This window comes from Salminus brasiliensis, chromosome 2 (genome assembly GCF_030463535.1).
Source record: "Salminus brasiliensis chromosome 2, fSalBra1.hap2, whole genome shotgun sequence".
Taxonomy (NCBI): domain Eukaryota; kingdom Metazoa; phylum Chordata; class Actinopteri; order Characiformes; family Bryconidae; genus Salminus; species Salminus brasiliensis.
The window spans coordinates 15,933,698-15,946,010 of NC_132879.1; the positions used below are offsets into that span (position 1 = coordinate 15,933,698).

General features: G+C 40.6%; 2 protein-coding genes and 1 pseudogene across 3 annotated transcripts in view; all 3 read left to right on the forward strand.

The window, feature by feature from the left end:
* Positions 1-12,313, forward strand: part of LOC140545582 (protocadherin alpha-C2-like) — a 133,931-nt gene that overhangs the window by 4,232 nt on the left and 117,386 nt on the right. Inside the window, exon 1 of one of the 2 annotated variants that reach the window (XM_072668461.1) lies at positions 1,904-4,262. The exons of the other annotated variant lie outside the window; for it this stretch is intronic. Within the exon in view, the coding sequence (XP_072524562.1) occupies positions 1,908-4,262 (2,355 nt within the window). The 5' untranslated portion in view covers positions 1,904-1,907. Of the gene's footprint in view, positions 1-1,903; positions 4,263-12,313 lie in introns of those variants that run through there. 2 annotated transcript variants of the gene reach the window in all.
* LOC140550207 (protocadherin alpha-3-like) overlaps positions 4,518-12,313 on the forward strand; it is a 54,780-nt gene continuing 46,984 nt past the window's right edge. Inside the window, exon 1 of the mRNA XM_072674047.1 lies at positions 4,518-7,020. Within this exon, the coding sequence (XP_072530148.1) occupies positions 4,645-7,020 (2,376 nt within the window). The 5' untranslated portion in view covers positions 4,518-4,644. The remainder of the gene's footprint in view (positions 7,021-12,313) is intronic.
* Positions 10,079-11,792, forward strand: LOC140550209 (protocadherin gamma-A7-like; annotated as a pseudogene).

Below are 12,313 nucleotides of genomic sequence, written 5' to 3' on the forward strand. Positions count from 1 at the left end.
CCATTAAAATAATAGATGTGAACGATAATAAACCAGAAATAGAAGTAACCTTCATCTTGACTGTTGTGCCAGAGGATTCCAAACCAGGAACTGTCATTTCTTTGATTAGTGTTGCAGACAAAGACTCTGGAATAAATGGCAAAGTCGTTTGTAGCCTCTCAAAGGATGTACCATTTGAACTGAAGTCCTCAATTGAACATAATATGTATTCCTTAATTACTAAAGGGAGTTTAGACAGAGAACATATATCCCACTACGACATGATATTAACAGCCAAAGACTTGGGTCAGCCTACTATGTCCTCTTTGAAAACTCTGAGCGTGCTCGTATCAGATGTAAATGACAACAGTCCAGAGTTTTCTCAAAACCCACTCGAGCTTTATTTGATAGAGAATAATTTTCAAGGTGCACCCATATTTTCAGTGAGTGCAATAGACCAAGATTTGTATGAAAATGCTGCAGTTACCTATCAAATTATGAGAGGTGACGCGACGCTTAATGACATGTCTAAATTCATGAATATAAATTCAGAAACAGGCGTCATCAGTGCATTAAGTAGTTTTGACTTTGAAACGATCAAATCGTTCCAGTTCCACGTGCTCGCTACAGACTCTGGAACTCCACCACTGAGCAGCAACGTCACAGTGAACGTGTTCATCCTGGATCAGAACGACAACGTTCCAGTGATCTTATATCCAGTCAGCTCTAACGGATCTGCTGAAGGCGTGGAGGAGATTCCCCGCAATGTGAACGCAGGACATTTGGTGACTAAAGTGAGAGCCTATGATGCAGATATAGGATACAATGGCTGGTTATTATTTTCACTGCAGGAAGTGAGTGACCACAGTCTGTTTGGTTTGGACCGCTACACAGGACAGATAAGGACCCTCCGCTCATTCACAGAAACCGACGAAGATCTGCATAAACTGGTCATATTGGTCAAAGACAATGGCAACTTGTCACTTTCAGCAACAGCGACTGTGGTTATCAAAGTTGTGGAGCCCAAAGAGGCTCATGCAGCTTCTGATGTTAAAGATGTAGTAAAAGATGAAGAGGACGGTGGCGTTACGTTTTATCTGATCATCACTCTGGGCTCGGTTTCAGTGCTTTTTATCACCAGTATCATTGTGCTTATTGCAATGCAGTGCTCCAAATCTGCAGACTATTCCTCAAAGTATTTACAAGATACAAATTATGATGGGACACTGTGTCACAGCATCCAGTATAGATCTGGAGATAAACGCTACATGTTAGTTAGACCTAGAATGAGTATCGGTTCCACTATAGTTCCGGGCAGTAATGGGAATACTCTAGTGGTACCAGATCGCAGGAGCAGAGCGTCTGGAGAGGTAAGAGCTATTTATTTCGAAATATTACAACACTAAAGTTGTTTAGATTGTTCTTACTTGTGCAAGTTGGTATATCTTGCGGTGAACGTTTTGCAGCCACAATTCTATTCATATTTTATGTGCTATTTTATTATTTCTTTTCAATTGGTTGGCATTATATTGGTCCATATGTTATGTATGTATATGTATGTTCATATTTAATGGAGCAAAAACGTTTTATTTTAGTGTGAGTGTGAAAAAAATAGTTCTTGTGTTTAGTAATTCACAATAAACACAGTTCGTTACAGTTTTTTAAAGGAAAGACGCAAGGTGTCAGTACAACACAACACAACACATTACATTTTTCCTACCATTTCCTACCCCGCCATCGCTGGGTTGTCAGACAGTGTGTAAAGAGCACCGCCCTTTGCACGACCATAAAATGTTTTAAATAGACAGTGGTCATTAGATTTAAATAATTTTCAAACGATTTTTTTTTCCTTTGGATTCGACAAGCATGACGATGGAGTGATCGTATAATCAGTGTTTTGATCGTGTCTAGAAGGTACGTTAGTCGCCATGGATGACAACAGACAAAGGATAATTTGGGAGTGCTGGTGGACTGTTCTGCAGATTTCATTGCTGCTGTGCATGGGAAAACAGATTTCGGCTCAGATAAGATATTCCATTCCAGAGGAGGTGAAAGAAGGATCCCCTGTAGGGAATATCGCTAAGGACTTGAGTCTGGATGTCAGTTCTTTAGTAAGGAGGAGGTTTCGTATCGTTCCTGGCTCTGATGTTGACTTTTTCCAGTTAAACATGAACAATGGCGTTTTGTACGTAAATAAGAAAATAGACAGAGAAGAAATATGTGAAGGAAACCATCAATGCTTGATAAATCTAAAAATAGTTGTTGAAGATCCTCTTGAGATTCACCATATAGTAGTTGAAATAATCGATATAAATGACCACTTTCCTAGATTCGCTGAGAAAGAGAAGCGACTGGAGATAGCCGAATCTACTGAGCAAGGCACCCGTTTTCAGTTGCAAGCCGCCCGTGACCCTGACGTCGGAGCGAATTCCGTGCGTGTGTACAAATTAAGCCAAAACGAACATTTTGATGTGGAAGTAAGGGACAGAGGAGAAGACAAACTTCCTTTCTTAGTTTTACAGAAGCCTCTTGATCGCGAGCGCAAAGCTGAGCATAGTTTAGTTTTAACTGCAATCGATGGAGGAATCCCACATAGATCAGGTACGCTGAACATAACAATTGTTGTGCTTGACGTTAATGATAACCGTCCTGTATTTAGTCAAGATGTATATACAACAACGTTGAAAGAAAACACACCAGCAGAAACGCTAGTGCTAAAAATACTGGCAAATGATTATGATGAGGGTCCTAATGGTGTAGTGTCTTATTGTTTTGGAGGTGACCAAAACTCATTTGACATTTTCAGTTTAGATAAATTAACTGGTGAAATTCGAGTTAAAAGTGAGGTAGACTTTGAAAAGAGTAATATTTACAAACTAGATGTTCATGCTTCAGACAGTGGTCAGCCACCTTTGACCACTGACTGTAGAGTTATCATAAAGATACTAGATGTAAATGACAATAAACCAAACATAGATGTGACCTCACTGTCCAGCATAGTTTCTGAGGATGCCAGGCCTGGCACTGTAATTGGGCTCATTAGCGTTAATGACAGAGATGCTGGTGTAAATGGAAAAGTTGTGTGCTTGCTATCAGAAAGCATACCATTTGAATTAAAACCATCAGTTCAGGACAACATATACTCATTAGTAACAAAGGGACATCTAGATCGAGAGCTTATTCCACATTTTGACATTACAATAACTGCAACCGACTTTGGACAGCCTCCTCTAACATCTGTCAAAACACTGAGTGTTCAGATATCAGATGTAAATGATAACAGACCAGTATTTCTTCACAACCCCCTTGAACTCTATATAACAGAGAATAATTCTCCAGGTGCATCCATATTCTCTGTTAGTGCATCTGATAAAGATGTTCAAGAAAATGCTTTGATATTCTATCAGATTGTGAAGACTGATGACATAAACAAAAATATACCATTGTTCTTAAATATAGACTCTGAAGCAGGCGTTATTTGTGCATTAAAAAGTTTTGACTTCGAAATGGAAAAAAAGTTCCAGTTCCACGTGCTCGCTACAGACTCTGGAACACCACCACTGAGCAGCAACGTCACAGTAAATGTGTTCATTCTGGATCAGAATGACAACATTCCAGTGATCTTATATCCAGTCAGCTCTAATGGATCTGCTGAAGGTGCGGAGGAGATTCCTCGTAATGTGAACGCAGGATATTTGGTGACCAAAGTGAGAGCCTATGATGCAGATGTAGGATACAATGGCTGGTTATTATTTTCACTGCAGGAAATAAGTGACCACACTCTGTTTGGCTTGGACCGCTACACTGGACAAATAAGGACCCTCCGCTTATTCACAGAAACCGACGAGGCTCAGCATAAACTGGTCATACTGGTCAAAGACAATGGCAACATTTCACTTTCAGCAACAGCGACTGTGATTATCAAAGTTGTGGAGCCCAAAGAGGCTTTTGCAGCTTCTGACGTGAAAAATGTTGTAAAGAATGAGGAGGACAATGACTTTACATTTTATCTGATCATTACTTTGGGCTCAGTTTCAGTGCTTTTTGTCATCAGCATCATTGTGCTGATTGTAATGCAGTGCTCCAAATCTGCAGACTATTCCTCCAAATATTTACAGGATACTAATTATGATGGGACACTGTGTCACAGCATCCAGTACCGATCAGGAGATAAACGCTACATGTTAGTTGGACCCAGAATGAGTATCGGTTCTACTATAGTTCCGAGCAGTAATGGGAATACTCTAGTGGTACCAGATCGAAGAAGTAGAGCTTCTGGAGAGGTAAGAGTTTTTAACTCAAATTGTTTCTATTTCAAATATGCAGAATTTCCAGTGGTTGCAAGCTAAACTCTTTTATAAAGGTGTTTCTATTCATTGCTTTAATTAAAGTTCCCATTCGAATTGTTTGCGATAATATGCGATAATAAGTGTGGTCCACTTGGTGTCAGTGTCATACCGGGATACTACTTCGAAAAAGCCCTGCCCCTTTAATCGCTGAAAAAACTGTCTTTTTTTTTTTACATAGAGCACTGAGTGAGCAGGATAATGTTCACCTGATTTCTTAATGTATGTTTCGTGAAATTCCTGGATTGTTATTTTTAAACTACAAAATAAGTGTAACTGTATCTACGACATGGTTATGCTTTAATCTGGATTGAGGATAATGTTCTCGTTTGGGATGGGAGACGGAGGACAAAGGCGCAAATGGGAATGCTGCTGTATGGCTCTCCGCTTCTCTTTGCTCTTGTGTTTCGGAAAAGAGATTTCTGCTCAGATAAGGTATACTATTCCAGAGGAAGTGAAAGAAGGATTCCTTGTGGGATATGTTGCTAAGGATTTGGGCCTTGACATCAGTACTTTAGTGGAGCGACGGTTCCGCATCGTCTCTGGGTCTAAGGACGCTTTTTTCCAGGTAAACCAGAACAATGGTGCCTTGTATATCAATAAGAAAATCGATAGAGAAGAAATCTGTGATGGCAGCAACTCCTGCTCTGTGAATCTCAAGCTGGTCGTTGAAAACCCTCTCGAGGTCAAGCATATCGGTGTAGATATAACAGACGTCAACGACAATGCCCCTGTTTTTTCTGAACTAGAACAGCATTTTGAAATAGGGGAACATACGCCCACTGGGACGCGCTTCCAGATACAGGCAGCGCGCGATGCAGACACGAGAATAAACAGCATCAGGTCTTACAATGTAAATCAGAACGATTATTTTGGAATCGAGACAAAAGACAGGGATGAGGAAAAAATACCGTTTTTAGTTTTGAAGAAACCACTAGATCGAGAAAGCACTGCCAAACATAGACTACTCATTACTGCGGTTGATGGTGGAAATCCACCGCGATCAGCGGCTCTTAATATTACTATAATTGTTCTAGACAGCAACGATAACCGCCCTGTGTTTGGTCAGGACACGTATTGTGTAACACTACAGGAAAACACTCCAGTTGGTACCGTGGCCATAACAATTAATGCCACTGACATGGATGAAGGTGCAAATGGTTTCGTTGAATATACATTTGGCAGAAACGTAAAGCGAAAATTGTATGATATTTTTAAACTGGACAGCAAAACAGGAGAAATTTCCATAAAAGGCTTACTAGATTTTGAAGACACTGAGGTTTACAGGCTAGATGTACAGGCCACCGATAAAGGCCAGCCTCCACTGGCAGCGGACTCCGTTGTAATCATAAAGATTCAAGATATAAACGACAATTCCCCTGAAATAGAAGTGACGTCGCTTAGCAGTGTCGTTCCTGAAGATTCTAAACAGGGGACTGTTATTTCACTCATCAGTATTACAGATAAAGATTCAGGTATCAATGGCAAAATATTAGCAAACATTCCAGATAACATTCCCTTTGAGCTGAAACCGTCCTTTCAAGAAAATATGTATTCTTTAGTCACCAAGGAACGGCTAGACCGAGAGCTTGAATCTTATTATGACATTAGAATAACAGCTACAGACTTAGGAACTCCTCAATTATATGCCTTTAAAACATTGACTGTACAGATATCAGATGTTAATGATAATACCCCAAGATTTACTCAGAATCCTCTTGAACTCTACTTGGCAGAAAATAACGCAGCAGGTGCTTCGATATTCTCTGTGAGCGCCACTGATGAGGACCAAAATGAAAACGCCATTGTTACATATCACATTATGAGGGAAATAGTGCAGGCTAATAATGTAGCATCATTCCTGAATATTAATTCTGAAACGGGAGTTATTCATGCTCTCAAAAGTTTTGACTTCGAAATAATCAAGACGTTCCAGTTCCACGTGCTCGCTACAGACTCTGGAACTCCACCACTGAGCAGCAACGTCACAGTGAACGTGTTCATTCTGGATCAGAACGACAACGTTCCAGTGATCTTATATCCAGTCAGCTCTAATGGATCTGCTGAAGGTGTGGAGGAGATTCCCCGCAATGTGAACGCAGGACATTTGGTGACTAAAGTGAGAGCCTATGATGCAGATATAGGATACAATGGCTGGTTATTATTTTCACTGCAGGAAGTGAGTGACCACAGTCTGTTTGGTTTGGACCGCTACACAGGACAGATAAGGACCCTCCGCTCATTCACAGAAACCGATGAAATTCAGCATAAACTGGTCATATTGATCAAAGACAACGGCAATGTGTCACTTTCTGCAATTGTGACTGTGATTATCAAAGTTGTGGAGCCCAAAGAGGCTTTTGCAGCTTCTGATGTTAAAAATGCAGTAAAAGATGAGGATGATACGGACGCTACATTTTATCTGATCATTACTTTGGGATCAGTTTCAGTACTGTTTGTCATGAGCATTATCGTGCTGATCGCAATGCAGTGCTCAAAATCTACAGACGATTCCTCCAAGTATTTACAGGATGCAAATTATGATGGGACACTGTGTCACAGCATCCAGTATAGATCTGGAGATAAACGCTACATGTTAGTTGGACCCAGAATGAGCATCGGTTCTACTATAGTTCCGGGGAGTAATGGGAATACTCTAGTGGTACCAGATCGCAGGAACACAGCTTCTAAAGAGGTAAGAGAAACATATCTATTTTAATTTTACTGTCCTTTTAACCACTTACATGCACGTCAGAAAAACTCTTGCTGGAAAACATACTTTAAATGTATTTAAATTTTGAAGCTATGTTAGAATTGCTAACACAGGAAACATCGCAAACAACATGAATGCATTATACTTTCTGATGCGTAGCAGCTTGTACTCATTTGTGACAACCCAGTGTCAACCCCTGTGTAAGCGTGGCAAATTGTGGCGCTGTCCTTGGTCCTGGAATTCTCATTTATCGTTGTCAAAGGGCAGTCTTTGCAGAGCACATCTTGCTCAAAACAGTAATGCGCCAATGCTATAATTTAAAATGTCCTGATCTACCATTTACATTTCCTATACATTCATAAGATTGTGTTGTGCTCTGGGAGATCTTACTTTTTAGGAAATCTAAGATGATACTCAAAAACGAATGATACCTTCTGGAGAACTAAGAGCAGATTAGCCACAACCATACAATATGGTATTACTAGATGATGTACCTTTTGTTGCTGTTTGTATACAATGTCAGCATCCTATGTAGTATATGATTATCATTTCATTCATGAGAATTGTGTGCCTTCTAATTGTATGGGAATCTATTTTTGTGGGAAAGGGTATTGTACCTAATCCACTTATCAATGCTTTCAACAGTTGCGTGTTCACATACATATTCTGGGTCAGGTTATTACTTTTCGCAAATGGATATAAATATCTACGGAATTTTTTTTTAACCATGTCACTCTTAAATATATTGCACTTTGCTGGTTCGGACCATGTAATCAGCGTATGAGAATTTGGAAATAGACAAAACAGAGGGGAGATAGCTCAGAACTACATGGAGCTAGAAAAGAGAGATCACAGAAATAAAACATGTGTTATGAACACCTGAACAAGGTGAATATTGTATTTTTAGGACATTAGATTAGGGGCTTCAGGCATGTTCCTCCTCCCAGAATGTGATTTCACTTTGCATGATCACTAGTACTTTTTTATTTAATAAAAACCCCTGAGATCAAAAAAAAAAACAACAATTTGATTTTAATTTGAGAAAATAAGACACAGACATTGGAGTAAACACTATTTTATTGGGTGCAGTACAAAGAAACAGTCATGACGAAATCAGTAGAAGTGTGTATGTGGTCAGAGACCACCTGGTGTCAGTGCTGTTTTTATTTATTTTTATTTTTTGGAAATCTTAAATCCTACCCTAATGCTGACGTGTATGGCCCATTTTTTTCCAGAGGAATGCAAAGGCAGTAGAAGCTGAGGAAATGTGACTATATGTAGCCCATAAAACTGAATAGAGGTGTTGTAACTATCAATATATGAAAATAGACATGCTGCTCATGCAGTCTCTACTTTTCCTTTGTTTGGATGTTCGGTTTGGATGAACTTATTCATGATGGAAGATGGCAGACAACAGAGCGGATGGGAGTACCGGATTAGATCTCTACATTTCTATTTACTGCTGTTTTTTGGGGAGCAGGTTTTGGTTCAACTGTGGTATTCTACAACAGAGGAGGTGAAAAAAGGGTTTGTCGTAGGAAATACTGCTAAAGATTTGAGTATTGAGGTCAACACTTTGGTGGACAGAAGGATCTGTATTGTTTCAGGATCTAATGGTGATATTTTTTAGGTAAACCAGAACAATGGCATCTTACATGTTTACAAGAAAATCAACATAGAAGAAATATGTGAGAGTAATCTTTGTGTAGTTGTCATGGTGTGCTAGGCCAGATCAAGATAGGACGAACACTCGCAGCAAACCAGGGGTTCATGTAAACTGCGCTCAAATGGCGCTACAATGACAAAGGGGGGGAGGGGGCAGTACGTGGAACCTCTCAGGCAACCTCGAGGTCCCAAATGATACAATTCTCTGCACTGAATAGCGGTGTAGAGGCTTCATAAATACCCCCCAATCCCAGGTGTAACTCATGAACACAAATGAACATGAACCGATACGATGAACCAAATGCAGGAATGAAAACTGAGCTTGGAATTGCCCCGGGGAAGGCACGATACCAAGGGGCTGAAAGTAAACCCCCCCCATCCCCTGGCGGGCGGGCTCCCCCGACGGGGACACTCCAGTCGCCGTCCAGCAACCTGCAGAGCATGAACAGCTGCCGAGGAACCACCCTGGCCACGCGTGCTGGGACAAATGCAGCACGAATGGAGGGGCGAACCTCATGGGAGCAGCCATGGGGCCTGGGGGCCGGCCTACTTGGGCGACATGGGCCTCTGTGCTGGACCTAGGACATGATCGGCCGGCACCAAGGAGCGCTCCCTGGGACCATACCCCTCCCAGACCATACCCCTCCCATACCCCTGTGATACGTGGCATGACTAGGGTACGTGGCATGACAAGGGTAAGAGGCATGACTAGGGTACGTGACGGGCTCAACCCGTTGTGGAACAGGGCAACCAGTGCGGCGTGACTCCACCCACCCACGTGCGGCCAGGGAGCAGAACTCCAGTGCATAGTGAGCTGCCAACCTGCTGCCCTGCTCCAGCCGCAGCAGTAGGTCACCCTTTGTGAGCCTCTCCCATGTCGAAACACCGTCTTGAAGTGCTTCAGGTACTCCGAGAAGAGCTTCACGCTAAGCTTCTCCCAGGTAGCAGTGGCCCAATCCAAAGCTTCGTCCATGAGACGGGAGACTAGAAAGGCGTTCTTCGCATTGTCAGTGCCAGCTGCTTGGCTACAAATATAAATCGTGCACTGAAACAGGAACCCCTCACAAATCTTTGGATCGCCTGAATACATATCCCGTCTGCCCACCAGATACAGACTATGAGCTGCGGTGACAGGGCAGGGGGAACTAGTGGAAGCTTACAACTGCTTTGTGAGCCCCTGGATGTAACCCACTAGTTCTCGGGCAACCTCAAGGTCCCAAACGATACGAATTCTCGGCACTGAATGGCGATGTGGAGGCTTCTTAAATACCCCCCAATCCTAGGTGTAACTCATGAACCAAATGAACATGAAACGAGACACTGAATCAAACACATGAACACAAATGAACATGAACCGATACGATGAACCAAACACATGAACGAAAACGAGGCGAAAGTCCTTATTTGGGCCTGTGGGCGGTGGCTGGGGCTGACAGTAGTTAACCTCAGAATCGTCGTTGAAAACCCACTGGAGATTCATTACGTGCGAGTAGAGACCACAGATTTAAATGACCACGCTCTTAATTTTTCCGATGAGCAACAAATAGTAGAGATAGCCGAAAGCACGCACCCTGGAGCGCGCTTTCAGTTACAAAATGCGTGCGCTCATACATATTACGTCAGAATGAGCATTTTGATTTAGAGATTAGAGATATGGGTGGTGAAAAGGTACCATTTTTGGTTTTACACAGAGCATTGGATTGGGAGCCTAAGGCTGAGCACGGAATAAGACTGCAATAGACGGAGGAATTACACCAAAATCTGAAACTTGAAATATTACTGTTACCGTTTTGGACATCAGTGACAACCGTCATGTGTTAAGTGAAGACATTTACACAACACAAATAGAGGTAAATGTTCCGATAGGCACTATTGTGTTTAAAGTTAATGCAGTTGATCTGGACGAGGGATTGAACGGTGATGTTACATATTCTCTTGGTAGTAAATTAAATCGTAAACTGTATGATCTATTTGATTTGGATACTGTTACAGGCGAAATTAGAGTAAAAGGTAAAATAGACTTTGAAAGCACTGACGTATATAGATTAGACGTTCTAGCCTCTGATAAAGATACACCTCCAATCATAGTCGATTGTAGGGTAAAGAATTTAGATATGAAGGATAACACTCCGGAAATTAGTCGCTATCTAATTTAGTGCCAGAAAATTCAAAGCTAGGAACAGTTATTTAATTAATCAATGTGTTAGAGAATTAAAACCGTCTGTGCAAGACATGTACTCACTAGTAACAAAGTCACAATTAGACAAAGAAGACATTTATTTTTATAAAATCACAATAACAGCAACAGATCTTGGTCAACCTACTCTGTCTACTGCGAAAACTCTACGAGTGCAGGTCTCAGACGTAAATGATAACAGTCCACAATTTCCTAAAAATCCAATTGAACTTTATTTAGTTGAAAACAATTTGCCAGGTGCTTCGATATTCTCTATTACACTCGTATACAGCAGTCTTAGTAGAGGGGGTTATCAAAACGACATGGCTTTATTCTTAAATATTAATTCTAAAACGAAACTTATTCATGTGCTTAAACGACTTCGAAATTAAAACGTTCCAGTTCCACGTGCTCGCTACAGATTCTGGAACCCCTCCACTGAGCAGCAACGTTACAGAAAACGTGTTAATTCTGGATCAAAACGACAACGTTCAAGTGATCTTATATCCAATCACCTCTAATGGATCTGCTGAAGGTGTGGAGGAGATTTTCCCGCAATGTGAATGCAGGACATTTGGTGACCAAAGTGAGAGCCTATGACGCAGATATAGGATACAACGGCTGGTTATTATTTTCACTGCAAGTCAGTGACCACAGTCTGCATAAACTGGTCATACAGGTCAAAGACAATGGCAAAGTGTCACTTTCAGCACCAGCGACTATGATTATCAAAGTTGTGGAGCCAAAAGAAGCTTTTGATGTTAAAAACACTGTAAAAGACGAGGATGACAATGACGTTACGTTTTATCTTATCATCACACTTGGCTCTGTTTCAGTACTTTTTGTCATCACTATTATTGTACTGATTTCAATGCAGTGCAAAAGAACCATAAAACCAGTGAAGACTTGTTAGTTGGACCCAGACAGAAACAATGCGAGACAGAATTAAACTCTTAATTATATAGTCTTAAATTACTGTGTTGCCTTATTCTTTTGTAAAAAAAAACAAACATTAATTTAATTCCCAAACATCTGATGGCATCATGATGAAATTCAGTTGATTGTATTATTTTATTTTACTTTATTATAATTAGCTTGATATCCGTACTTCTGCCAATATCGCCAAAACATGTAGTGTGATAATATCGGCCACATGTGTTATAAGAATACATGTATTTACATTTACATTATTAATAACATAACCTAACATAAAGCTACTTTAATCTAGTTAATGTGTTTGTTTTACATAAAACTGTTTTTATTAATTTTTTAATGTGATTATGAATATGAAAAATGTCACTTAGTAAACTGACAAAAAATTACTTCAAAATCAAAAGCATTTCAGCATTTCTTCTCTTCTATTATTCTCTTTTCATTTGATTTTGTGAAGTTGATGGAAAACATGACTTGTTATTGTGGTTCTGTTGTACTGTG